The sequence below is a fragment of the Myxine glutinosa genome, chromosome 3 (genome assembly GCF_964187855.1).
Source record: "Myxine glutinosa chromosome 3, kmMyxGlut1.1, whole genome shotgun sequence".
Lineage (NCBI taxonomy): Eukaryota > Metazoa > Chordata > Myxini > Myxiniformes > Myxinidae > Myxine > Myxine glutinosa.
The window spans coordinates 97,186,531-97,214,472 of NC_136263.1; the positions used below are offsets into that span (position 1 = coordinate 97,186,531).

Genomic DNA, 27,942 nt, shown 5'->3' on the forward strand with positions numbered 1-27,942 from the left:
TCAAGACCTCAAAGCAGCTCGGCTCTTCTCCACCTTACTCGCTCCGCCTCCTTTTCCTCGTCTTATTCCTCTTCTTCTTTGTCCGGTTACCGATCCAGTTTCCGGTTTCTTTTTAAAACATTAATTTTTTTAACCTTTTGAAAACAGTTATCTCCAATTCACTTAAATGATAACAATAATAGTACATGGAACCAAAAATGTTTACAGTGGATGAGAACCACAGCAACGGAAGTGACAAATCTGTAACACTACAAAGAATCCAGAAGAATTCCCATGTTTCTAAACGCACGCCATGTTAAGGTGTATAGAGCAGCTTAATAGGTCCTTCCATGGCATGCCATTCTCATTACTAAATAAATAACAAAAACAATGATAATATTGTTACGGTTCTACGCCGCCCTACTTCCCCTTACAAAGGGGGGATTAATCAATCTTAACTTATCCCCTGGACTCGGGCCCATCACACACTCACACAGGGAATTGCAGATGGGTAGATGTTCAGCCAACGCATCGACGTGGTCGTCCAGAGACGGTCCCCGTCCGGCTCTCCATGGTCCCCGCACGTCCCGCGAAGATGGCAGCAGGCGATGGCAGGAACCTCGTAGCGTGTCTCCTGAACAAGGCAGATGATGAGGCGGAAGGGCAAAGGGCGGGACTCTCAGCGCAGCGGGCGATTACACAGCCGTTTTCCTCACTCACGCGACTTAATGCATTGTATAGCGATCAGCTTCAAACTCAACCGAGCGCCACACATTAAAAGCGCGTATTTCGGTTCATGCGCGTCAGGCCTCGCCCGCGTATTTTGTACAGTTCTGGGACGCTCATAACTCCTCTTCCTCGATCCCTCCAAGCTGGTTGGTCAGTGTGTGCGAGTCCTTTGCTCATCAAGTCTTTCGCTGCAAGTCCTATCGGGTTCTTCGTTCATCTGCGAGTCCTTCGCTCATCAGTGTTCCCGCGCTAGTCATTCTCTCGCAAGTCCTTTTGAGTGCAGGTTCCTGACGCAAGTCCTCATCAATCCCTTTCACGTGAGTCCTTTCGAGGGCTTGCAGCGGGTTTTATAGCTACGCCCCCGAAACTTCTGGAACCCTCTCGAACCTTCTCACCATGCCCTGTGATGCAACGCCGCCGCCACCACCTCTGAGCCCTGATTGGCGGCTCGTGCTTACCGTCAGTGCTTCTGCCGCTCCGCCCTCGGCTCCACCCGACCTTCCTCGCCTGCCTCGTGTTAACTTGCCCAAAATGAAACAAAGTTAGCGCAAAGGGGCATGAGGCTAGGGTAGCTGGAAAGTCGGTGGAAGGAGGGCCTATTCTCCTGACTCTACTTCAACGCAGAACTCACATAGGAAAAGGAACTAAGCTCACAAATACTAAGACATAACTATACTATCGCGAGGCTACATGTTGCTTGTGTGACTAACTATGAGGGGGGAAATTTTAACCTTTATTAAACTCACTGTACAAACTCAAAACTGCAGCAATATTTTACAAAGCATTTATTACAATTCAAGCACTAGGCCTATAGCAGGCAGGTATGCTGCAAGGCCATGAAAGCCGATGAAAATTTGGTCCATTTGGACCAACGGGCTCACTGGTTGTTATAAAAGACCTGTGCACTCCCATGGTGTGAAATGATGGCGATGACAGACTGTGTGCTGGGCAAAGCCCGGCACAGCCATGCGCCAAGGTTGTGAAGATCAAGGCAGGGGATTCTCCCCACAAAAGAGATCAGATAGGACAGTGAATGTGAATTATTTTATTAATCGTAAATTATGCTATTTTTGAATAGACGGCGCTTGTGTTTCTGAATGAAAATGTCACATACATCATGTGGGGATATGGTGAAGTCATGGTGTATGTTCATGAGGGCCAGATATGCCATCTGACTTTCTCCCATGGAATTTCTTAGGTAGGTCTTCAGACGACGCAGGTAAGAAAATGAGCGTTCGGCCTCACAGGAGCCTGCAGGGAGGGTGGGTGCAATGGTGCATCCAATATGGAGTAGGACTTTGATGGATGGAAATTCGTCTCCATCTACTGCGCAGAAACAATCCATGAATGTGTTTTTGAAGCGTGTTGTTGGGCTTCCTTCTCCAAAACATCTTCCAGTCTCTAAGCTCATTGATCAGTCCTGCGGGATGTTCCATGTCGTTTTTCCAACGCAATAGCTTCTGATGTATTGCTGGAATGTCGCAGGTATCAGCGATTATTGCAGATGGCATCAGCAGAAACAGATCACTACCTTCCCGGTTTTCAGCACAGAATCGGGTGTCCATTTCCTGGCTGAGGTGGTCGAGAAATGGAATGGACATGTTTCTGAGGTGGAAGAGCAAGGGAGTATTGGCGGCAGTGTTTGGACGATGGATTTGTCGTTTTACAACTCTCGGCATTGTGACGTCACCTCCTCCAGATTCTATCATGGCCTCAGCGTGATCGAACCAAAGAGAGAATTCAGTTTCAGCATTTGACTGTAGTTGAGTGAGCGCGTCCTTCTTGTCGTCAATCATAGAGTATGCCTCCAGCACATCCATGCCGTTGCGTTGAAGAGTGGGTGGGAGGGGGGGTGCGCACCCCCTGCACCCTCCCCATCCTGGATCCGCCACTAATCTCTCATATCAATGATGTGCACATTATGATAGTTTGCGCTGTAAATAGACTTCTTTTTTTTTAAATAAAAATGATTCAATGAACTTTTGAGGTGGTCTTTGAGGATGAGACAACTTTTCCTCCAACATCCCTTTAACTCGGACACCACTCCTCAAGTCATATAACTGCATATTTAACCCCCAGTCTCAAGTCATATCACAATTATTTAACCGATAACGATATATTATCTCTTATTATGATAGAGCAAACGTATATGGTTATGTATGTACTGTATGTATGTATGCTTGCATGCATGCATATGTAGTTATATAATATGTTTGCATATGTAGTTTAAATTGTCGCACACACAAGTGGTAGAGCTAAGAGTTTTAAAAAAAACTTTTGGATAGGAGGTAACTGTACCTGCCACACTATGTTTGCAATGCAACAGTAACTGGCCCAACTTGTTGTGATTGGTACTACGTACTGCGTAGTGACGTCTGGGGGCGTGGCTTCAGTGGTTAATGGCGGCTCGTCATGATGGCCGTGTGCTCTGTGAGAGCTTGGTATCGTCTTTAATAAACCGCTTGATTAAAGGAGATTCCTGAACTTACTACATGGTGGCAGCGCGGGATCGTGAAGATCAACAAACAGTTTGACGTTTGGTCTTGTTTCCTTTGCGGATTACCACGGCGGCACGTTCCGTGTTTTTTTCAACATGGCGAAGTTCCCGACAATGGACTGGTCAAGCTCGGACCTGGCGGAGACCTTCAAGTTATTCAAGCAACGAATGAACTTGGTGCTGTCGGACGAGGGCATCGATACTAAAGCCAGACAGGCCATCAAAATTCAGATTGCTGTGGGACACGAAGGACTGCGGCGGATCAATGCATCGACTCTGAGTGAGGATGATAAAAAGGATCCGGATAAATTATATAAATTATTCGAGGATCAGTTTGACATTCATGTAAACTTTCGGATTCACCAGCTGGAAATGATGAGATTTCGGCAGCAAGAAGGAGAGTCCATTGATGATTTCGTCAACCGATGCCGACGGAAGGGAAGGTTGTGCAATTTCTCCGAAGCAGAACTCTCGGAACGGATTATCGAGTTATTGTTGCGAGCACCCCACATGATGATTTTCAAAAGCATCTGCTCGACCAGGAAGTCGGGTACGACATGGACCTGGTTTTAAGTGAGGGACACAAGTACGAAGCAATGGTAATCGGAAAGCAGGCCATCCAGAAGATGGAAGGGCCTTCATCGTCTGTGAATGCCATGACACATCGACAAAATTGCAAAACGTGTGGACTATCACATCCACCACAGAACTGCCCAGCATACAATGATTATTGTAAGTATTGTGGTGAACTGGGACACTGGGCCCGTTGTTGTGAAAATCCCAAACGAAGCACAAGATATGCTGATGGATACGAGTGGAGCCGCCGTCCTGCAATGGGTGGAAGAGGCCGTCAAGTCATCAAAAGCAAGTTGAGAGGTATGCTTCGGGGAAGTAACAATAATGGGACCTCAGTGAATGAAGTGTCGGGGGTATTGTACTGAAGGCGATGAAGACAGTTACGAAAGTGACACTGACGCATATGAACACACCAAGCTGTTTCACGTGATCAGGGTATCCGCACTGTGTATGAAGCAGACGAGGGATGAAGTGTACACACTGTTGAACATTGTATGCCCTGACATGAAATGTGTATACAAACTGCAGTTGAAAGTGGATACAGGTGCGTCAAGGAATACTTTGCTAACGCGTATTGTGAAGGACATGTATGGAAACAAATGGATGTCAAAACTGACTCCGCTTGGTGGGACCAAGCTCACTGCTTACAATGGCAGTGAGATCAAGTGTCATGGAATCCTCAAGCTTTTGTGTCGATATAAAGACTCAGATTGGTTCAAGTACAGGTTCTATGTGGTTGAAGTACCTGGACCTGCAGTACTTGGACTACCAGTGTGTGAACAGCTCAACATCGTCACCATAAACAGCATTGCTGGGCAACGGAGGACATTGCTGAAGGCTGCACCTCCAGCATCAAGGATTCCGAAACCAATGCGCCATGAGGAACAGGCCTACAAGGTGAATTCCGTGGATGATTTGAAAAGGCTGTTCCCGGACAGGTTTGACTGCATTGGGAATTTTAAAGGAAAAGTGAGGCTTCATCTAAAGCCTGATGCAAAGGCATCGATTGATGCACCAAGGAAGTGTAGTGTTCACATCAAAGGGAAGTTGAAGGAGGAACTAATGAAAATGGAAAAACAGGGTATCATCAGGAAAGTGGACTATCACACGGATTGGTGCTCTTCCATCTGTAATAGTGTAAAGAAAGATGGGAGCTTAAGAGTATGTCTCGATCCGAAACGCCTGAACTCTTGGCTGAAGAGGTGTCCACATAAAATACCGACATTAGACGAGCTGAACCCAGAATTTGCTGACGCCACAATATTCTCAAAATTAGATGCTCGGGCTGGTTATGGGCTGTGCATCTGGATGAGGAAAGCCAGGCTTTGACCACATTCTGCACACCTTTTGGGCGCTGGTGCTTCAAGAGATTGCCTTTTGGGTTATGTGTCAGCCAGGATCTGTTCCAGAAAGCCATGGACCGCATACTCGAGCAAGCACCAGGCTGTATTGGTATCTCCGATGATGTGGCAGTATCAGGACGAACTGAAGAGGAGCATGATCGTAATCTTCTGAACCTGATGAAAGTAGCACGAAGAGAGGGTCTGGTTTTCAACTCTTTGAAATGTATCATCAAGACCGACCGTATCAACTTCTTCGGCTCGATCTACAGCAAACAAGGAATCTCACCTGATCCTGGGAAGATCTGCGACATCCGGAAGATGCCGTCACCACAGGATAAGGAAGACTTGAGCCGATTCATTGGACTGATGAACTATCTGTCACCACATATTCCCCACTTTGCAGATAAAGTGGCACCCCTCCGAGATTTACTGAAGAATGGAGTGCCATTCATGTGGCAGGAAGACCATCAGTTTGCATTTGAGCAACTGAAACAGAGTGTTGATGCAGACGCCTGTCTAACATACTATCATCATGACAAGGAGACAGTTTTGGAAGTGGATGCGTCACAGAAGGGACTGGGTGCATGCGTTTTGCAGGATGACAAGCCTGTTGCTTTTGCGTCACGTACTCTGACACCCACTCAGTCTGCATATTCAAACATTGAACGAGAAACCCTGGCCCTTGTTGCTGGCATACAGAAGTTCCATACTTATGTGTTTGGGAAACGCTTCAAGGTATACACAGACCACAAACCATTGGTCATGATCATCAGCAAACCGCTTACAAGCGCCCCTCCACGGCTTCAGCGCCTTCTTGTGAAAATCCAAGACTACGATTTTGATCTGGAGTATAAGGCCGGCCGTGAGATGATGCTATCAGACACGCTGTCGAGGCTACCGAACCCAGAGAACAATCAGGAACTGCAGTTGGACACACGTGTAGATGGTATTGAGCTTGATGATGTGGATGATCATCATCGCTTTGACCTCATTGATTTCAGCTCAAGGAAACAGGACCAACTCAGAGAGTGTGGAAAGGCTGATAGAACCTTTCGAGCATTGCAGCAGGTTGTTCATGGAGGGTGGCCTGCTAGGATTACAGAGCTGCCTGTGGACCTACGTCCGTACTGGCCATACCGTGATGAAATTGGTATTTGTGACGGTGTTCTCTTCAAAGGTCGACAGGTACTAATTCCAGAGCAGCTACGGAAGGATATCCTCGACCAGCTCCATGAGGCGCACATGGGGATCGAAAAGACAAAACGTCTAGCACGCGAATGTGTTTACTGACCAAGTATATATCTGGACATTGAGAGAGTTGTCAGAACATGTAAGGCATGTCAAGAGAACCAACCAGAACAAACGTGTGAGGCTATGATAGCTCATGAGATACCAGCGGTACCATGGACAAAGGTAGCCAGTGATATGTGTGAGCTACACGGGCAGACCTACCTCTTGGTGACGGATTATTACACCAAGTACCCAGTTGTGAAGAGAATGGAATACACGACGAGTAGTGCAGTAGCCAAGGCCACATCGGAATGTTTCAGTATGTTCGGCCCACCTCTGGAGATCATATCAGACAATGGACCTCAATATGTGGGTAAGCCATACCGTGATATGTGTACCAAATGGAATGTAAAACACACGACAACATCGCCGAGGTATCCACGCAGTAATGGATTGGTTGAGAGACAAGTTAAAACAGTGAAGAACATGATCAAAAAGTGTATTAGATCAGGGAGTGACATAGATATTGCACTACAACACCTGAGGTGCACACCTGTAGATTCCCACCTCCCAAGTCCAAGCGAAATGCTGTTCAACCGGCCCATACGCACCAACCTACCAAGTCGTCTGTTGGTTCCTGCACAACAAAGGCATCAGGAAATTCAGGAACGATTGAAGGAACGTGGAGACCGGATGGCGAAGCAATACAACAGAACGGCTGGGCCGCAATTACCTGAATTGGCTATTGGACATCGGGTTCGGATTCTGAACAAGGACACGCACCAATGGTACCCCGGGAAAGTTGTGGCTCGCTGTAATGAACCCCGCTCGTATATAGTACAGACGCCTAACGGGACGCATCTTCGAAGAACCAGGGCACACTTGCGTGAACTTCATCCACCCGATTGTGGCGCCAAGTGGAAGGACGAACCGACCCGACCAACACATCAAAGTCTACCAACTGCTCGACACGTACATTTCAACAACGATGCTTCACAAATGGAAACTAATGGCTGCTCCAGCTCCAAGGATGACAAGAGTGCTGAGACAACAAGGCCGGACAACTCTCCGTACTCGACCAGATCAGGCCGTGTGATTCGAAAACCATTGAGATATCGTGATAGTGAATAACGACCATCAGAAATCAGCCCTTGTAATATTGGTGCAGAGACAATGCGTTGATTGGAATGATTCTGTGTTTTCTCTGTTTTAGCTAATCATACTGAGCAGTAATTACATTTTGGTTAAGAGTTATAACAGTAACCCCCGATCCAATCTATGTGTGGTTCAAGTTGTGTCTGATTGTGTTTATTATTTTGATTTAGTTTAGTAGTGTTTTGTTGCATACAAACATAATAATTTCAATGTAAGGGAGATGTTGCGATTGGTACTACGTACTGCATAGTGACGTCTGGGGGCGTGGCTTCAGTGGTTAATGGCGGCTCGTCATGATGGCCGTGTGCTCTGTGAGAGCTTGGTATCGTCTTTAATAAACCACTTGATTAAAGGAGATTCCTGAACTTACTACACAACTCACCATGCGTCTCGCATGTGTGAACGACTCGGGACGAGGCTGGGGAAGAGAAGGGGAATTTTGCGGTGCTCAGAGGCAATGGCAACCACCATACAGGTCCCTTAGTGCCGTTATTTCCATAGTGTAATATTAGAATAGCTCCTTCCCCTTCTATTCTATACTGTAAAAGGCACCGTGCGTGCGTGCATCCGTCCGAGACAGCAAAATGTCCCTTCTGTTTCGAGACAGCGAAATATATAGACTAGCACATCATCTTTAGGGCAATTACCCCACAGGTGATGTGCGAGTCTATATTATAATAGCAAAGCTACCCAGCGTTGCCCGGAAAATATATAGTCAGTCACTCAATTTAGTTTAGTGGGCTTTTTATAGTCAGAGGAAGCCACGCCCCTTGGGCACGCACAGCTGCCACGCCCCTTGGGCACTCCCCTAGTCTAAATCTGATGCGCCCATGTTTTATGTCATGAAAAGTTACCCCCCATGGATCCCCTCTTCCCTCTCTAAGTCACTTCCTTAGGCTGTCCATAAGGCATAACCAAACAGAGACGTTCACATTTGTATGCATAAAATCATACTAAAATACGCCATTTGTGTCTGTCTGATGAATTTTTGACGCCAATACATTCCGTCCTTACTTATCCAATCTCAAGCAAACTTGACAGGATGACCAAGGGTTACATAATGAAGGTTGTAGCGCATTCATTTGCGCCCTCCCCAAGGGGGTTTCCCCCCAGTGGGTTTTCCCCGCCATTGCCGCCAATGGGTTGCATGTTGAGGTGTATAGCCATATTAAGTTAGCTTTATCGTGGCGTTTTTCCAAGGCCGCTTCGAATAACAAAACTAACGATAATGACATAATATTAATGTTATTACAAAACAATATTAATACCAATAATATCCCACCTCCCCAAGGGGGTTTTCCCGGCGAGTCAATGTATATAAATAGCTTATCATTGCGTTTTCGTGGGAGCAACAGCCTCTACCAGAAGTAATGAACATTAATGAACAGTAATTAATATTATGAACCACAAACACATATGATTAGCTTTTTTAAAAGTCGCAATGCTGTTTATAACACTAAATGAAGAAATTTGGAGGAATCCCGACATCCGTGAGGTAAGTTTTACTTACAGAACTGAGCGAAGATCTACTGTACTCTAGGTACCCCATATGTGTTGGGTTCATAACATGACCCTTCCTGGCGCTAATGTGGCGTTTTTCGTAATGAACTTTTGAAACTCGCTCCTTCTGTTTAAAACGAAACTGAAAGGGAGGAAGCCTGTGGTGCGCTCATTTACCAAGCAGCTAGCTAGCGCTTGCCAAGCCAACCATTCCTTAACGGTTTTGAATGGAGTGCTTGCTCGAATGCTTAAACCACTTGGCGATCTCTCCACAAGAAACTTGGTAAATGAACACATACCCAATGTTCTTGAGACCCGACCATTGATCGACTGTAATCTATGTACCCAAAATAGGATTGACCCTTTCTGCCCCTCCCGTATTGGCGGGTGTACTAGTAAAGATAAAGTTGTAATCTTTCTACCTTTCCGTCCATCAATAGAATCGGTCACACAGGTAGTCGCCCCCACATATTGTATACCGTTGGAAACCTCTTGGCTAATGGAGATGCAACAAAACATTTTCAAACCTACAGTGTAGACATTAAACGCAAATAATTAAAATATATATTTCTTGGAAACCGCTGAATGGAAAAATTTGAAACCTGGCACATTGTCAAGTACTTCCAATAGGGAACAAAAGCCTGATAATGGTGACATCATAGGTGAAGTGGTATACCAGTCAAAAATGTTTTAATCTAATTCCTTATCGTAAAAATCTGAAATTGCATGCACATGATCTATGACCCATTTGTATTGCAACATTAAATGTATGACATCATAGGTCACATGGTTTGGCAGCCATATTGGATTTAACCTTAAACACTAAAAAAACATCTTCTCCCAAACCACCAAATCGATTGATTTGAAACTTTACATGTATTATTGACTAGGTATGGCGATTAAAAAATTATCAAGAAAACATCATTGGTCACATCGTGTGGCAGCCATATTGGATTGAAGGAAAATATTAAATAATTATATCTCTGAAACCACTTATCCTATCGATGCGATTTTTTACAAATATCATCCAGCACCATTGCTACATATCTTTTGAAAATGATGATGTCGTACGTCACGTGCTTTGGCAGCCAGTTTGGATAGAAAAACGAAACTTTTCCGATCAAAATGAAACTTCACAAACGTCATACCATACATATGCAGAGTGTACATTTTTTAAGGTAGTATGTCACGTGGTATGGCAGCCATATTATCTTGAAAGGTGGTATTTAAAAAAAATCCCTTCTTTGAAACTGCTTCTGGTGGAGAAGATTGTCATGGGGCCCACAAGGCTAACCCCCGCTCTAGCAGGGAAAATGGCCTTAAAATGCCTGTTGTTGTTGTGTGTCTGAAACTGCTTCACCGATTGATGTGAAACCTATCATAGCTGGTGAAAATGTGATACTTGAAAACAGCTGGAGGGATTTAAATCAAACTTGTTTATTTTTAGGACAGTGAACGATGGCATCTACCCGTTGTGGGACTATGCGGAGGCATATTGTCGACACAGTCGAATTGTTCTATTTTTTTTTTTAGAAGCTTGTACAAAGAAGACATGATGTTGGCGAAATCCAAAACAAAGCGGTGAAGGAAATTTGCGAGGCCTATGAATGACTGCAATTCCTCTCCGTTTTCAGGGGCCGCTGCTTGTTGGATTGCTTCAAACTTCTGTTTCATAGGGAAAATCCCCACAGCCGAAATACCAAACCCAACATGCTCAATCTTGTCCAGCATGAGGTGAAACTTGTCACTTTTTCTGGTAATTCCATTTTACTCCAGCCTTTTCAAAACCCCATGAAGGTTTTGTAATATGGCTGCCATCACTATACCCCGTAAACAGGACATCATCAATGTAAACGCAGCACCCAGGGAGATATTTTAGTAAATTCTCTATGGTACGTTGAAATGCTGGGACCACTGTATTCACACCAAACGAGAGCCTTCGGTACTGGTACAGCCCCTGGTGTGTATTTACCATAGTATACTTATTGCTTCCAGGAGCCAACACCAAGTGGTGGTAAGCTTGAGAAAAATCAAGCTGTGTATACTTATTTCCACCTACTAACTTGTTCAACATTTTTTCCAGGGTAGGTACTGGGTATTGCTCCAACTCAGAATACCACAAATCACCACAAATCCACAACTGACCATGAGGTTTGATGACCAACAGAGTGGGAGAGGCCCACTCTCACTGCCGAACTTTTCCAATTCCACCACCCATTTCAGGTTTGTCCAAATTCTGGTCAAACCTTTCGCGGATGGCAAAAGGAACAGTTCTTGCCTTCATGAATACAGGATTGTCGTCCTGCACCTTCAGAGTAACCTGTACTCCTTTCAGCTTTCCCAAGGCGTAACTGTAGAACAACTTGGGGCTATTGCTTAATGATGTAATCGGTGGCAATAGGAACAACAACATTGAAAATATTTTCCAGGGAAAGGAAAATTTCGACATAAATATCTCGACCCAGTACTGAAGGTCCCACGCCATCAACTACACGTACTGTAATAAAACTACGTTTCTCCCCAATTTGAACACACATTTCTTTCTCACCTAAGTATTTGATGATATCACCAGCGTAGCTTTTCAGTAATATTGTAGCTGGTTTCAAAGTATTGATGTCACCGGGTAATTGGTGAAAATAATGTCTGTTAAGTAGAGTAGCTAAACTACAGACTTGGCATTTAATATGGAATTTTTTTTTTTTCTTGACTTGGGTTTACTTTCTGAACTCAGTATGTCAATCTGGTGAGTTTCTTTTACCCTTCGGTGATGTCTTTGTTGAAAGAACCATGTCACTGATTGTCTTTTGCAGCAAGAAGTCAATAACAGGATTATATCACAGGTGGCGTGACAAAATGTAAGGACAGGTATATTTGACGATTGGCTTCACAATCGGGTATATAAGGGTTGTTGCGTTCTGTATTAGTGGAAAACCACTGCTGCACGTCTACAAACGTTATTGCCGCTTCCTCTGGAGATGGTCCATCAACTTGACAATGCTGTTTGTCATGGAGTGGTGGCTTTACGAAATTCTGGCATGAAACAGCGTGCTATTGCTCGGCAGTATGGCATCACTCAAGGTCAGGTGTCAAAGATCCTGAAACGAAATGCTCAGAGGGGTGTGCCTACTCCAATACCGAGGCCAGGACGTCCACGCAGAACCACAAGGAGAGATGATCACCAGCTGCACCGGTTAGTCTGCAATGGCCGTACCAAGTCAGCTAATCGGCTTCGGGCTGAGTGGCAGCAACTGACAAATGTGCCTGTATCGAGAAGGCTAGTCAACCAACGACTGGTTCAAGCAGGCTATCGTGCCAGGCGTCCCCTGAGAAAGCCACGCCTGACCAGACAACACAGCCAGCACCGATTGCAGTGGGCCAGAGAGCACCGTCAATGGCAGCCAGGACACTGGAATCACGTGACCTTCAGTGACGAGTCTAGATTTCTGGTCTATTGTCAAGATGGCCGCGTCCGAGTGCGCAGACAAGTGCATGAAGCCCACAACGAAGATTGTATAGTGCCAAGAGTCCAAGCTGGAGGTGGTGGGGTGACCGTTTGGGCTGCTTTTCATGCAGGGGGCAAAACTGACCTGGTTGTTCTGAATGGAAACCTGAACCAGTTCAAGTACAGGGTCATTCTGGAAGAATCCCTCCCACACTTCTCCCTGCTCTCAAATGTTGTGGTTGTGTGCTTCCCCTTCTCTCCCCATCTTGTCTTCCGCTCCCTCTTTTTGTATATTTTGTTTGTCTGGTTGATTTGTTTGTGAAATAAATGTTAGCTCTTTCACGAGCCTCGATTCAGTATACAAAAAAAAACAAAAAAAAACATTGCTTCCATTTGCTCGTGCAGCCTTTCGAAGAAACTTTGTCTTCCAAGATGGCAATGCACGGCCTCATCGTGCTCACATGATCCAACACTTTCTTGCTGACCGTCGTGTAGAGCATATGGAGTGGCCTGCCATGTCCCCGGATATGAATCCGATAGAGAACTTGTGGGGGAGAATTAACGTGTCAAATCGACAACTTGGACCAGCAGCCTACATCTGTGTGTGAATTGCAGCAGGCTATTGTAACTGCATGGCAAGCGATTCCTGTCCAAACCTTGGCAAATCTCGTGAACAGCATGCCTCGACGTGTACGTGCTCTCCTGAATGCTCGTGGGGGTTACACGAAGTACTGAACTGTAATTTTACTGTCCGTAATCCCAGTCATAATTTAGCTTTTGTTTTTGTTGAAAAAAAATTTGGCTAATGTGCAAAATAAAGAGATACTTCTGGAAAACGTACAGAAGTTTAACACAGTACTGTCCATGAATTGAGTTTGATATCAGTTTACATCACTTTCAAGGATCAATTTATTTGCTTCGAAATGTCAAATGTGGTTTTTGTTTCTTTTAAAGGTCACATTAACAAAATCTAGAATAATTTCAACATAATGCCAATGAACTTTTGGTTCTAAGTCATCTTGAAAAGTAGGTTCACCCCCACAAAAAAAATATTCCATATTAAATGCCAAGTCTGTACTTGCATCAATTTCTATCAGGATCTCCGTTCTGTCACTGGGGATTTTGAACTGGCACGGTCGTGAGGAGTCATGTCCTTAAAAACAGATGTACATTTAATATGTATTAAATGCACCGTATTCGCCTCGTTCTCTGACTCATCACTGGAAGCTGCAACGTGATGGGTTTGTTTTGAAAGGATGTTTTACATTTCATTGTTTCTTCAAACACGCTTTCGCCAGGTGACCTCACACTGGCAGTATCCACAGATAGTACGAACATGTTTACATGTATCAGCCTGATGTTCTGTAGACCCACATCTATAGTGATGTTTTCACTTTGAAAATGGCAGTCGCTTTTTCTGACCGTTCCTTGTAAAGCCTACCAGAAGTAAAAAAAAAAAACAAGAACAAGCCTACCAGAAGTAACTAGAACAATGCGACTGTGTCACCAATATGCCTCCACATAGTCCCACAATGGGTAGATGCCATCGTTCACTGTGCTAAAAAGAAACAAGTTTGATTTAAATCCCTTCGGCTGTTCTCAAGTATCACATTTTTACCAGACATGGCAGGTTTCACATCGATCTGTGAGGCAGTTTCAGAGAAGGGATTTTTTTAAATATCGGCTTTCAAGCTAATATGGCTGCCATACCACATGATATATGACCTTAAAAAATGTACACTCTGCATATTGTCGCGATCCCGGCTGTTAAATGCTTCCAGCCCGGAATACGGACGTTAATGTCTGGGCTTCAAGTAGTCCACGGGGTGGACAAAGAGAACTCAATAAACACAACTGTGTTTTAACCGGCCTCTAGGGGTAGGCACGATGATTTATTGGCTCGATCTCAAAAACAATGGATGGTAACAGAGTGGAATACCCAGCACAAGGCCTGCAGGAACTGTCGGCACCAGAAGCTCCAAACACGACACAGGCAATATGACTCACAGTTCCAATCTACGATATCCGGGAATCACTCGTTCTCTTCCGGAGTTACTCACTCTTAAAATACAGAACTATAAACGATCAGCACAACTCGGCTGTCGTGAGGCTTAAAAAATCCCCGTTTTCTATTTTCCACTCGACGCCTTCGAGCCACGTCCGTCGCACAAGATGGCGGCCGGCTCTCTCACCCTCCACCAATCGCGTGCCGAAATCGCCACCCAATCACGTGAGGCTGAAAGGAGGTCACGTGACGTGGTGGGCGGGGCACTAATTTGGTGAGAACCAGGTTGTTTCTCACAGTCCTCCCCACCTAAGTAAAAAACCCGTCGGATAGACGGCGTTTTGAAACCAGTATTTGTAGTAGGTGCAAATCACATGGCAATATGATGGCGGTAATTGTTAACAGGCTTATACAATGAACAAGGTTTATCCACAACACAATATTAAACACAATACACCACATTAATATCTACCCCACAAGAGTTACACTTCACACAAAGCACAATAGAGAGACAAGGGGGCCAAACTCAAGTTGGGGAAAGCGTTTACAGGAGGGAAAACGGACCGAGGAGCAAGTCTCGCGACATGGCGGCCATATGAACTGATTCTTGACCTTGGCTAAGGTCTTGGCAGCTCCGACATGACCCGAGGAAATATTGTCATGGGCCAATTGCATGACTGACTGACGATGCCTCCCCGGTACGACAACTCGGTGTCGAACCTTCCACGTCTGGGTGGAGGACATGTTCTTTGGGGAATACTTATGCATCAGCACACCTGCACCATTCACATAGTAGCCTGTTCGTCCCGGCTCGGAGTCGTCTCCCATTTCCCAGAGGATGGCAAGGGTGGGATCGAAGTGCTGATCCTCCACTAAACTGGTTACCGCAGACAATGCGGGAGTGACTTCCGGCCCAGAACTGAGGTCGCTAACCGCCTCGGAGGACTGATCCTCCTCCCCGGATTCGCCGACCGGCGAACACGTAGCTGGGGTCCCCGTGTTACAGGCGGGAGCGGTCCCTGAGGAGCACGGCACCTGAGGTTGGCTTGACGGGAGGCTCGGGTGGACTTCAACTGACGCAACGTCACCGCCGGGAACTGGAGTCGAGGCGCTAGGCTCCTCGGGCCAGAGTGAAGATATGTCTGACTCCGCCACTCTCTCCGCCTGTTTACTCTGGGATCTAGTGACCACCCCACAGGTCAGAGTCAATGACTCCTCCCTGGCCATGGCATCATTGCCAATCAGCAAGGAGACCCCGGGTACCGGGTAGTAGGGTACCACCGCACAGGTCATTGGACCCGTAAAAATGTCACTCCGGACCTCGAGGAGGGCAAGGGGATACCGGCCAGGAACCTGGTTAATGCCCCGAAGGATGATATACTCGCCGGTATAACGCATCTGAGAGGCCGGAACTACCCCCGCCCGGAGAACACACAGTGTCGCCCCAGTATCCCGAAGGTATTGGGCCTCAAACTTCAGCACCGAATCAGGGCCACCCACTAAGGCTGTCCCTGAATAATCCTGATACAGAGGATGAATGGAATTAGCCTCGGTGGCAGTGACCTCTGTCACCGATGCGACCGTCGTGTGCGAGGGCCCAGTTGATGACCTCCACTGACCTCCCTCCGATTTAACAGCAGGGTTGCCTCGGTAGGCCGGACTAGCTGGGTTAGAGAAGCAGCGGTCTCCACCGTGCCCCACGCGTTTGCAGAAATCGCACCAGGGCCGTGCCCTGGCCTGCAGCTCGCGACCGCCACCAGTGGAGGGCATCGGAGAACCCTTCCCCTCGATCCAGCCGCCGGGCAGACGGGGGGCGGTCTCGATCGCAGAATCCTCCGTCTTACGACGCGACTGCGTGACTTGCAACATTTTGCACGCCAAAACATGTTTATCAATAAGGTTGACGCAGTCTGACAAGGAAACAGTGTCTTTGTCGACAAGAAACAACGCTAAGTCAGGCGGAAGCTGTTGATCGATACGGTAACGCACCAGGAGTTCCGCAACCGCTTGAGGTAACTCAACCTTGCTCCCCTTGAACCATCTCTGCAGCTGTTCCAACAAGACCCGCAAATGTTCCTCATAGGTTTGACTAGACTGACGAGTCCAACTGAAAAAATTACGCCTATAAATACACGCGGACACCGCATAGGCGTTCAAAATCTCGGCCTTCAATTTCCTGTATTTGTTTGCGTCCTCGGTTGCCATCCTCGCATATACCTCCCTCGCCTTCTCAGATAGATGGCTAACAAGATGGCCGACCCACAAGCTCTCATCAATGCCACCGGAAGCCAACAACTTCTCCGCCATCTCCAGATACGCTTCTGGCTTCGTGTCTCCCGTCCAGTCCGGCAAACGAACATGAACAGTTTCCGGGACGCTTGCAACAGACACCTCTGCCCGCAGTCGTTCAGTCAACATTCGCAACTCATGCTCTCTGACGCGTTCAGCTTCTGCTGCCGCATGCTCTCTCTCTGCTGCCGCATGCTCTCTCTCTGCTGCCGCCTGCTCTCGGTCTTCTCGCTTAATACGCTCTGCCTCTGCCCTGTCATTCTCCCTGTTATACATGTCGAGTTGTTGAACCGGAGTCAGCCCGGTCCAGAAGGTCGAACGCATGCATTTAGTCATGATGGGATCGCTTCCTAACATATCGGGTTTAGTGACCGGGTCAAGGCTGATTGCGTCGCTCACATCGCCACCCACGTGACTGTCAACATGATCAGGTTGAACTCTCACTTCTCTGGTCGACATAGCTTGGCTACGAGTTATCATAAGACAAGGCACAAAACACTGAGTCTAAAAGGAGGCTGGATCGAAATATTTCAGCAATATCTTTCACCACATGGGACGGCAATTCACCCAGGGGAGGCAAACAATATTGGGGTGGTACACGTAATTCAAACACAACGCTCTGTTGGGGAAATACGACACGAACTACACAATATCACCAACGCACATCAAATTGCCAATGAGAAAAATGCAACGTACAAATAACTCACGTTTTTTTTTTGGTTTTTTTTTTGTCGGTTTGTTTGGAGGGATCCGGAAACTATTCACTTATCCGGTAGTGAAGTACCACACAAGATAGCGTCCTATGGTGAGAAAGTTCCTCCAAGATGGCGTCTGCTGGTGAGAAGGTTCCTCCAAGATGGCGTCTGCTGGTGAGAAGGTTCCTCCAAGATGGCGTCTGCTGGTGAGAAGGTTCCTCCAAGATGGCGTCTGCTGGTGAGAAGGTTCCTCCAAGATGGCGTCTGCTGGTGAGAAGGTTCCTCCAAGATGGCGTCTGCTGGTGAGAAGGTTCCTCCAAGATGGCGTCTGCTGGTGAGAAAGTTCCTCCAAGATGGCGTCTGCTGGTGAGGAAACGATGAGCAGATGCAGGAAGATGTCGTCCACTGCAGAATTCCCGTCTCAGTTCGAATGTCTCTTACTTGAATGATCCTTGGACGAGCAACCCATTTGTCGCGATCCCGGCTGTTAAATGCTTCCAGCCCGGAATACGGACGTTAATGTCCGGGCTTCAAGTAGTCCACGGGGTGGACAAAGAGAACTCAATAAACACAACTGTGTTTTAACCGGCCTCTAGGGGTAGGCACGATGATTTATTGGCTCGATCTCAAAAACAATGGATGGTAACAGAGTGGAATACCCAGCACAAGGCCTGCAGGAACTGTCGGCACCAGAAGCTCCAAACACGACACAGGCAATATGACTCACAGTTCCAATCTACGATATCCGGGAATCACTCGTTCTCTTCCGGAGTTACTCACTCTTAAAATACAGAACTATAAACGATCAGCACAACTCGGCTGTCGTGAGGCTTAAAAAATCCCCGTTTTCTATTTTCCACTCGACGCCTTCGAGCCACGTCCGTCGCACAAGATGGCGGCCGGCTCTCTCACCCTCCACCAATCGCGTGCCGAAATCGCCACCCAATCGCGTGAGGCTGAAAGGAGGTCACGTGACGTGGTGGGCGGGGCACTAATTTGGTGAGAACCAGGTTGTTTCTCACAATATGTATGGGTAGGGGATCACGTTTGTGAAGTTTCGTGTTGATCGGATGAGGTTCGTTTTTCTATCCAAGATGGCTGCCAAACCACGTGACGACGTGTAATTCATATGACATCATAATTTTCAAACTATATGCAGCAATGGTGCTTTGTAAAATGATATTTCATATTTGATATTTGATACAATGTTATTTATAAAAATTCGCATCAATAGGGTGAGCGGTTTCAGAGATATAATTATTTAATATTATCCTTAAATCCAATATGGCTGCCAAACCATGTGACCGATGATGTCATAAATTTAATATTTCAATACAAATGGGTCATATATCATGTGCATGCAATTTCAGATTTTTAGGATACGGAATTTGATTAAAACATTTTGGCTGGTATACCACTTCACCTATGATGTCATCATTATCATGCTTTTGTTCCCTATAGGAAGTACTTCACAATGTGCCAAGTCTAAAAAATTTCCATTCAGTGGTTTCTGAGAAATATTTTTTTAATTATTTGCTTTTAATCCAAGATGGCTGCCATACCACGTGAACTATGACATCAAAATTATCATAACAACATTCTGCATGGGTGTCACTCATACCCTGAAAGTTTCGTCTCAATCGGGCATATGGTTGCTGAGAAAAACTAGGTTTAGCCCGTACGGACGGACAACCCGAAAACATAATGCCTCCAGCGACTTTGTCGGCGGAGGTATAGAATTATTATAAACCATAAACATGTATGAATACCTTTTTAACCAGTCGCTACTGCTTGTTGAACACTAAACTTCCTCTCCGCTCCCACCTTTTGTTCATATGTGTTCTGTACCGTCCTCCAAACAGTGATGAATCCATTTACATTTCGCTGTCTGACAACATGGTCCAACTTCTATCAACTCATCCCAACTCTCTCTTCCGCATATGTGGCGATTTCAACTGTCATCATGCCAGCTGGCTGGGTGTGGGTTCCTCTCTCACCAGCCACGGAACCTCAGCAATGGACTTCTGCGACTCATTGGGACTGACACAATCTGTCAATTTCCCGACACGGATCTCAGTCAATGGAGTATCTTCTCTTCTCGACTTGGTTATGACAAACTTCCCTGCAAATGTCTGCTGCTCTTCTTCTGCTCCAATCAGTTCTTCTGATCATGTGCTTGTTAAAGTGGACATCTCTCTGGCCATTCTCAGAGAGCCTCCTCAGCATCGACGAGTTTGGCATATCACTCAGGCCGACTGGCACAGTCTGCAAGCAGCCATCAATCATCTGGACTGGTCTCCCATCTCTACTGCCTCCAACATAACATCAATTCTTCCTGGGAACTCTTCCAAAGCAAACTGCTCTCTCTCATGCACAGATTTATCCCATCTCGTCTTCAGTTGTCATACCCTTCCTCCCGTCCATGGTACACTGAATCTTGTGGTGAGGCAGTTTTTTTTTGTTTTTTTTTTGTTGTTTTTTTGGGATACTGAATCGAGGCTCGTGAAAGAGCTAACATTTACTTCACAAACAAATCAACCAGACAAACAAAATATATAAAAAGCGGGAGCGGAAAACAAGATGGGGAGAGAAGGTGAAGCACACAAACACAACATTTGAGAGCAGGGAGATGTGAGGAAGGGAGAGGGCTTGGGGGGAGGAAGTTGCCCTGAAACAACTTGCCTTTGCCTCTTGGAAGGCAAATCCAAATGAAGGCAATCTCAGTTCCTTCCACCAACCTCGGACGAACAAGTGTGTGTCTACCCTCAGGAGTGCCAGGAAGCACTATCTCTCCACACTCAAGAATGAACTCTCAAACCTGTCTCCTTCTCCAAATCCTGGTGGCGTCTTGTCAAATCCGTTTCTGGTGTTTGTTCCCTCTCCATCCCCTCCCTTACCTCAAATGGCTTCACAGTTGACAACGCACGTGACAAAGCCGAATGCCTCAACTCTGTGTTTGCCTCAAAATCTTGTGTCCCAAACCATCTCTATCTGTTCCCACCTTACCCATTCGAACCCAACTGCTCCTGGACTCTGTGCCTTCTCTCCTGACAAGGTGGAGAAGTTTTTGTCAAACCTCGACTCTGATTCTGCAACTGGTCGAGACGGCATCGGCCCACGGGTCCTAAAATCATGCTCGACCACTCTACCTCACCCTCTCTCTGTTCTTTTCACCCTCTCTTTTGTTCAAGGTCATCTGCCAGCATCTTGGCAAACAGCAAACATTACCGCTTTACACAAAAAGATGCAAAAACAGATCCTTGCAACTACAGACCAATCAGCCTGCTCCCAATTATCAGCAAAGTCGTGGAATCCATCATTGCTTCGGATATCAAATCCTTCCTCTTCTCCAATGGCTTGATCTCCGATCATCAATTTGGATTCAGACCAGGTCATTCTACTCTGGACATGTTGCTTCTGCTGTCTCAATAATGGATGGAGGTTCTCAATGCCAAACAGGAAATCAGAGCTGTCTCCCTTGACATATCACGTGCCTTTGATACAGTCTGGCACCCAGCTCTGCTCACCAAACTCTCCTCCTATGGTATCCATGAAAATCTCCACGCATGGCTTGCGGACTTCCTCTCTGGTCATAGTCAACGTGAGGCCCTGGATAGATTTCTCTCATCTCCCCTTCCTGTTCTGGCTGGAGTTCCCCAAGGTAGTGTTCTGGGCCCTGTGCTTTTTCTGGTCTTCATCAATGATCTCTCCGACTCTCTGGAAAATCCTCTCTATCTCTTTGCTGATGACTCCACTCTCTGCCGCTCCATTCCTCATCCCTCAGATCGGCAGTCTGCAGCCTCCTCACTCTCTGCAGACCTGGACAAAATCACAGACTGGTCAAACAAGTGGAACATGTCTTTCAATCCGGACAAATCTCACACTCTTACTGTGTCTCTCCAAAAAGACCAACTGGAAAACCCTCCCATCTTCTTTCTCAACAATCCTCTCCAAGAAGTTCTGTCGCTCAAGCGGGTCTCACTATCTGCCATGATCTTTCTTGGGAAAACCACATTTCCAAGCTGGCCTCCAAAGCCAGTCGCCGACTGTGTATCCTCCATCGTGCGAAGTCCTTCCTTGGCACACCTGAGCTTCTCACCACATACAAGGCTTTCATCCACAGCTCAATGGAATACTGTTCCCCCCTCTGGACCGGTGCTCCTGCCTCACACCTAGCTCGGCTTCACACTGATGAAACCAAAGCTTTCAGAATCATTGGAGCTCCTGCGATGAAGCCTTTCACTCACTCACCGCAGGCAGGTTGGTGGTCTTTCTGTCTTCTACCAACTCCTCTCCGGCCTTGCTCCCCCAGCTCTCTCTGTGCTCTGTCCCCCAAATATTCCTACAGGTCGCACAAGATCTGCCAGCAACCCTCTTATGGTTAAACTACCAAAATCTAGGCTCTCTGCTCACCTTCACTCTTTCATTCCCCTTTTCTCCCGCCTCTGGAACAAACTCCTCCACTCCCTTCAATCTCACTCCTCCCTCCAGGTCTTTAAAACAGCGGTTCGCCACCATCTCTTATCTTCCCCCATTCAAAACCTTGATCTTTTCTACCCCCACTAATTCACCCCAGATCCACTTTTTTGAAATTTCAACTTCTTTCCTGGAAGTCCTTGCAGTGTCCATATGTTTTATACCTCTTCCACCTCCCCCCAAGCCCTCTCCCTCCCACAGTTCTTTCGATGTCCTTGCTCTCAAATGTTGTGTTTGTGTCCTTCCCCGTCTCGCCCCATCTTGTCTACCGCTCCCCTTATTTTGTGTTTTACGTGTCGGTTTGCCTTTTTGTGTGATTAATGTTAGCTCTTCCACAAGCCTCGATCTTTTATACAAAAAAAAATAAAAATGAAAATAAAAAACTGAAAGAAATCTGGAGGAATCCTGAAATCCTTGAGGCATTCGATGGTTATCGCGTGATCGTGTCCACCACAGACGAACGGACCCGAGCCTAGATCTACTGTAATCTATATACTCCAGACAGAATTAAACATGACCCTTCCTGCCGCTCCCGCAGGGATTGGGTGTATTAGTACTGTATATTAAATCAGTGTTCCGTTTATATAAACCTTTTTTTTTTTCTATTGTTCATAGAGTGCTTTGAATTTTTGCCCCATTATATGTGCTCACACAACATGGTATAAGGAGCTCCAGGTCTTCCTGAGTGAGGTTCGAACGTTAACTGTTCAGCCAGGTGGAGGTAGAGCCCTTCATACACATATGTTTATGTTATGTTATGTATATGTGTATGTATGGGTGGAGGTATGCTCTCTAACGAGTGCCTTACTAGTTTTTTAATCTTCTTTTGTACGTGGATAAATTTGAGTGGTGAGTTAACCACAGCGAAGCCTGGTGTCGCTTAGCATCTTGAGGTCCTGATATTGTGGCGGACACGAAAGCTCACTGGCGCGAGGGCATCATTCCGCGCACCAAGTGGGCGGCGGCCACGCCCGAGGGGTAGGCGTGGCCGCGGGATATACACCGGGCGGGCAGCCCGGAACGCTCCAGTGTTACAGTGGAGCTCTTGAATAAAGACTCTTACAACTTACCGCGTTGTCCGCTTCCTCCTTGCTTACAAGCAGCGCGCGTAACACCACGCTTCATTGGTGACTCCGACGTTCTGGTCAGCCGTCACTGACCACCCGAACCCGCCACAGCCATGGCAACCAAGGCGGTAGCGATAAAGCTCCCCGAGTTCTGGGAAGCTCAGGCGGAGATCTGGTTCCTGCAGGCCGAAGCCCAGTTCAGGCTTCGAGGCATCACGGCAGACGAGACACGCTACTGCCACGTCGTCGCCTCCCTCGGGGCCGGCACGGCCGCCCGCGTCGTGTCGGTCCTGAGGAACCCACCGGCCGACGACAGGTACGAGGCGATCAAGCGTCTCCTCCTCGCCACGTTCGGCCTCACGGTGGACGCACGGGCCGATCGCCTCTTGGACCTCCCCGAGCTCGGTGACACGTGACCGTCGGTCCGAATGGACCATATGCTGTCGCTCATGGGCGACGAAACCCCGAACGCTCTATTCCGGGCGTTATTTCGATGCCAGCTGCCGGCACGAGTACGCCTCGCGTTGGCCGGTTCTGCGACAACGGAACCCCGAGCGCTCGCGGCCGAGGCCGACAAGTTCTACGCGGCTTTGGACATGCAGGCGAGTTTCGGTGCGGCCGTAGCGGCTCCCGAGCCCGAAACTGCTGCGGGTGCCCACCCCTACTACGCGACGCACAGCGTCGCCGCTGAACCTCCTGCGGGTGCCCACCCCTACTCCGAGGGGCGCCTCGTGGCGGCCGCCACACCCCGCCCACCACCACCACGGAAACCGCGGCCTCCGGCTTCGCCGCAAACCTGGTGCCATTTCCACGCTAGGTTTGGCCACGAAGCCCGCCAAGTGCCGGTTCGGTGTCGCTGAAATCGACTTTTTGGGGCACCGTGTCACCAGGCACGGGGCCGTCCCCCTACCGGCCAAGGTGGAGGCGGTGAAGGGGTTTCCACGCCCCCGCACGATCAGGGGGCTCCAGGAGTTCCTGGGCATGGTAAACTTTTACCATCGGTTCCTGCCCCGCATCGCCCAGCTCCTGCGCCCCCTGCACGAGGCCCTCCGAGGGAAGCCGGGCAAAGGTGACGTTACCTGGACCGAGCAGATGGACACGGCATTCGTGGGCGCAAAGCTCGCCTCGGCTAATGCCACCATGGTCGCGCACCCGGCGCCCGATGCACCGATCGCCCTCACCACCGACGCCTCGGACTACGCGGTGGGCGCGGTGCACGAGCAATGGGTGCGTGGAGCTTGGCAACCGCTGGCGTTCTTCAGCCGGCAGCTTCGCCCGCCCGAACGCCGGTACAGTACCTTCGACCGCGAGTTGCTCGGGCTCCACCTGGCGGTCAGGCACTTCCGCCATCTGCTCGAGGGCCGTGCGTTCACAGCCTTCGTCGACCACAAGCCACTGGTGTTCGCGATGGGCAAGGTCGCCGAGCCGTGGTCAACCCGAAAGCAGCGTCACCTCTCGGCCGTGTCCGAATACACGACGGACATCCAGCACGTCGCAGGGAAGGACAACCCGGTGGCGGATTGCCTTTCCCGGTCCGTTGCCCATGCGGTCCACCTCGGCATCGACTATGCCCGGATGGCAGCAGACCAGGCCGCCGACCCTGACGTCCAGGCCTTGCGGACCGCCGTTACGGGCCTCCGCGTCACCGAGGTGCCATTCAACGGCGCGGGCACGGCCCTCTGGTGCGACGTCTCCCTCAGGCGGCCTCGCCCCATCGTGCCCGCGGGCTGGCAGCGCCAGATTTTCGACGCCATCCACGGCCTGTCCCACCCGGGCACGAGGGCCTCCCAGAGGTTGATCGCCGACAAGTTTGTCTGGCATGGCCTCCGGAAGGCCGTCCGCGGCTGGGCCAAGACGTGCCTCGCGTGCCAGCGTGCGAAGGTGCACCGACACACCCAGGCCCCATTGGCCCCGTTTGCGGTGCCCGAACGTCGGTTTTACCACGTTCATGTGGACCTGGTGGGACCTCTGCCCCCCTCGCGGGGTTTCACCCACGTCCTGACCATGATGGACCGCACCACCCGGTGGCTGGAGGCCGTGCCTTTGGCGTCAACGACGGCGGCGGACGTCGCGCAGGCGTTCATCGCCACCTGGGTCGCCCGGTTCGGCGCCCCCTCGGACATCTCGTCCGACCGCGGCCCCCAGTTCACCTCGGAGCTCTGGGGGGCGGTCGCGCGGGGGCTCGGGGTCCAGCTGCACCGCACCACGGCCTACCAGCCCCAGGCTAACGGCCTGTGCGAGCGGTTCCACCGCTCGTTGAAGGCCGCGCTCCGGGCGACCCTCCGCGACGGCAGCTGGGTCGACAGGCTCCCCTGGGTGCTGCTGGGCCTCCAGACGGCGCCCAAGGATGACCTGCGCACATCCGCGGTGGAGTTGGTCTTCGGGCAATCGCTGCGGGTGCCGGGCGAGTTCCTCCCCGACTGCACGGCACCATGGTCCGCGGCGCAGGAGCGCTCCGCGCTGCAGGAGACCGCCCAGAGGTTCGCCCCGGTGCCCACGGCGCACCACGGGCACCCACCTATGCACGTCGCCCCGGAGCTTCGCACCGCGGAGTATGTCTTCGTCCGGCACGACGCCCACCGGGCACCACTGCGGCCCCCGTACGACGGGCCTTTCCGCGTGCTGGAGACCGGGGTGAAACATTTCACCTTGGACATCGGCGGCACTCCTGACCGTGTCTCCATAGACCGCCTCAAGCCGGCCCACCTCGACGTGGACCACCCACCGCCGGTGGCTCGGCCCCCGCGTCGGGGCCGCCCCCCGGCGGGCGCACCCCCGGCACCGCCCGGCCCCACCGCCCCCCGAGCCTGCACCCATCCCGGGTGCAGCCGGAGGCATCCCAGCTGGCATCCCTGCACCCCGGACACCGCCAGTCACCAGAGGGCGCTTCGGCCGGGTCATCCGTTTGCCCCGCAAACTGGCCCTCCAGGTGCGCGGGAATTATGGGGGGGCGCGTGTGGCGGACATGAAAGCTCACTGGCGCGAGGGCATCATTCCGCGCACCAAGTGGGCGGCGGCCACGCCCGAGGGGTAGGCGTGGCCGCGGGATATACACCGGGTGCGAAGCCCGGAACGCTCCAGTGTTACAGTGGAGCTCTTGAATAAAGACTTACAACTTACCGCGTTGTCCGCTTCCTCCTTGCTTACAAGCAGCGCGCGTAACACCGCGCTTCAATATGATATATGATATATGATATGAGTTCGACTTCGAGCCTCTGTCATGTCGTTGTTTTTGCTTGTTTTCCGCCATTTTGCAATTGTTTGCAATTTGTTTGCAATTGTTTGCAATTGTTTGCAAATCCGCTTGTTTGCAATTTGCTTGTTTTCTTGTGACGTCATCGGAGCACGCGCGCAGGGCACCCTGGGACACCTCAGCCATTTTGATACCCTCTCGAACAACGTCGTCAGCGGATTCACATTAAATAGTTTTTGTTCACGACCAGTCATGCCAATTTGCGGCGTATTTCGTTGTTCAAACAGGCCAGGCGTTAGGCCAGGAGTCAAGTTTTACAAAACGCCCAAACTTCTACTGAATCAGGGTGAGGAAACAAGAAATTTAAGTGAAGAGAGGCGGCGTTTGTGGAAGGCTGCCATCAATCGCAGTGACATCCAAACAGAATCACAGTGGGATCGCACACCTGTCTGCTCCGAGCATTTTGTTCAAACAGTAAGTAAGAACATGTTTCATTGTATAACCATACAATTACTATAATCATTAATGATATTGACTACAATACATACATTTGAACAAATGGAGGGCACTTAATCAATCAGGTCCATAACATTAACACAAGCAGCTTTAAAAAATACATGTTTGTTTAATATATTAATACCTTGGATCGAATCAAGTGGACGTCATTCAGTTCTTTGTGTAGGATTTGTCGCACCCATCCATCTTGGTACAACCTGTATGCCTCGAGGGATTTATACTTCTTCAACTCATCTTTGGTATTGGCCGATTTGCTGAACAACAGGTAGTTGATCACGTCGATGTGGGTCACCTGAGGCCACTTGCTCACATTCTTCTCAAATTGATCATTTGATAGACCATAAGGGTCACACCCAATGACAGAAATATTCTCTTTGTAACGAACAAGAACGTCCGGGGGGAGCGTCTCTTGGTAGCCAAGGTTGGTCACTCGCACTGCTAGCCATACTCAAGCTTGGATCTACCGTATCCTTACGTACACTCCAAGTCTGTTATACAGGTAGTTGGTTGCAGGTTGACCCACTGCCCAGGTGTTCACCAGTTCACTGGTCCACGGCAAACTTAAACCGAATGTTCTGTGTTTGTTGGGCAACAATACGTAATATAAACTAGATGGCACCACACTCCACATGAACGTGACAAAACAAACAAAATTACTTTATAAAACAGACTTTTTGCGATCCGCATTCACCATAAACCAACGCAACAAATCAATATCAGCGCACACGGGCAGATTAGCTTGGGTATCAAAATGGCCGCCGCGCAATGCGAGATGGGTAATTTGTGACGTCAGTGAAAACAAACACCAGGGCCGTTGATTCAGCCTGTTCATCCTTCCGAGGTCGGCAAAATGAGCACCAGCTTACTGGGACGAAGAAGCCAATAGACGAATAGAGTATCCTGCATTGTGCCCCCTAGCCAAAGAAAACTGCATCACAACCCTGAACTGTATTAAGATGTGTCGGCAGTGTTCTTTCCCGTCCGCTTCTTCTTCTTCCGCTTTTCCCGCTTCTTCTTCTTTTCCCACCGTTCTTCTTCTAAACGTGTGCGCGTTCATATCTAGTCGAAGAAGAATAGGGTAAGTAGTATACTTGTGTCTTTAAAGGATTTTTAATTTTTTGTTGATGTGTTTAATCTTATATTGCATTATTTACAATGTTAAATTAATGAATTTGAAAAATCTCTTTAAAAATTAAAAAATTTCACTTCGGTTTATCATTGCAGTAAAAAGGGTATGCAAATCTTAGAGT

General features: G+C 48.6%; 1 protein-coding gene across 1 annotated transcript; it reads right to left on the minus strand.

Moving 5' to 3' along the window:
- LOC144891215 (uncharacterized) lies at positions 1 to 27,911 on the minus strand. The gene is made up of 4 exons (XM_078773594.1): positions 27,899 to 27,911; positions 26,817 to 26,926; positions 473 to 613; positions 1 to 108 (listed from the first exon to the last, which is right to left on the minus strand). The coding sequence occupies exons 1-4, from the start codon at positions 27,909 to 27,911 to the stop codon at positions 1 to 3; spliced, it is 372 nt and encodes a 123-aa protein (XP_078629720.1).
- Positions 27,912 to 27,942: the final 31 nt, after the last annotated feature.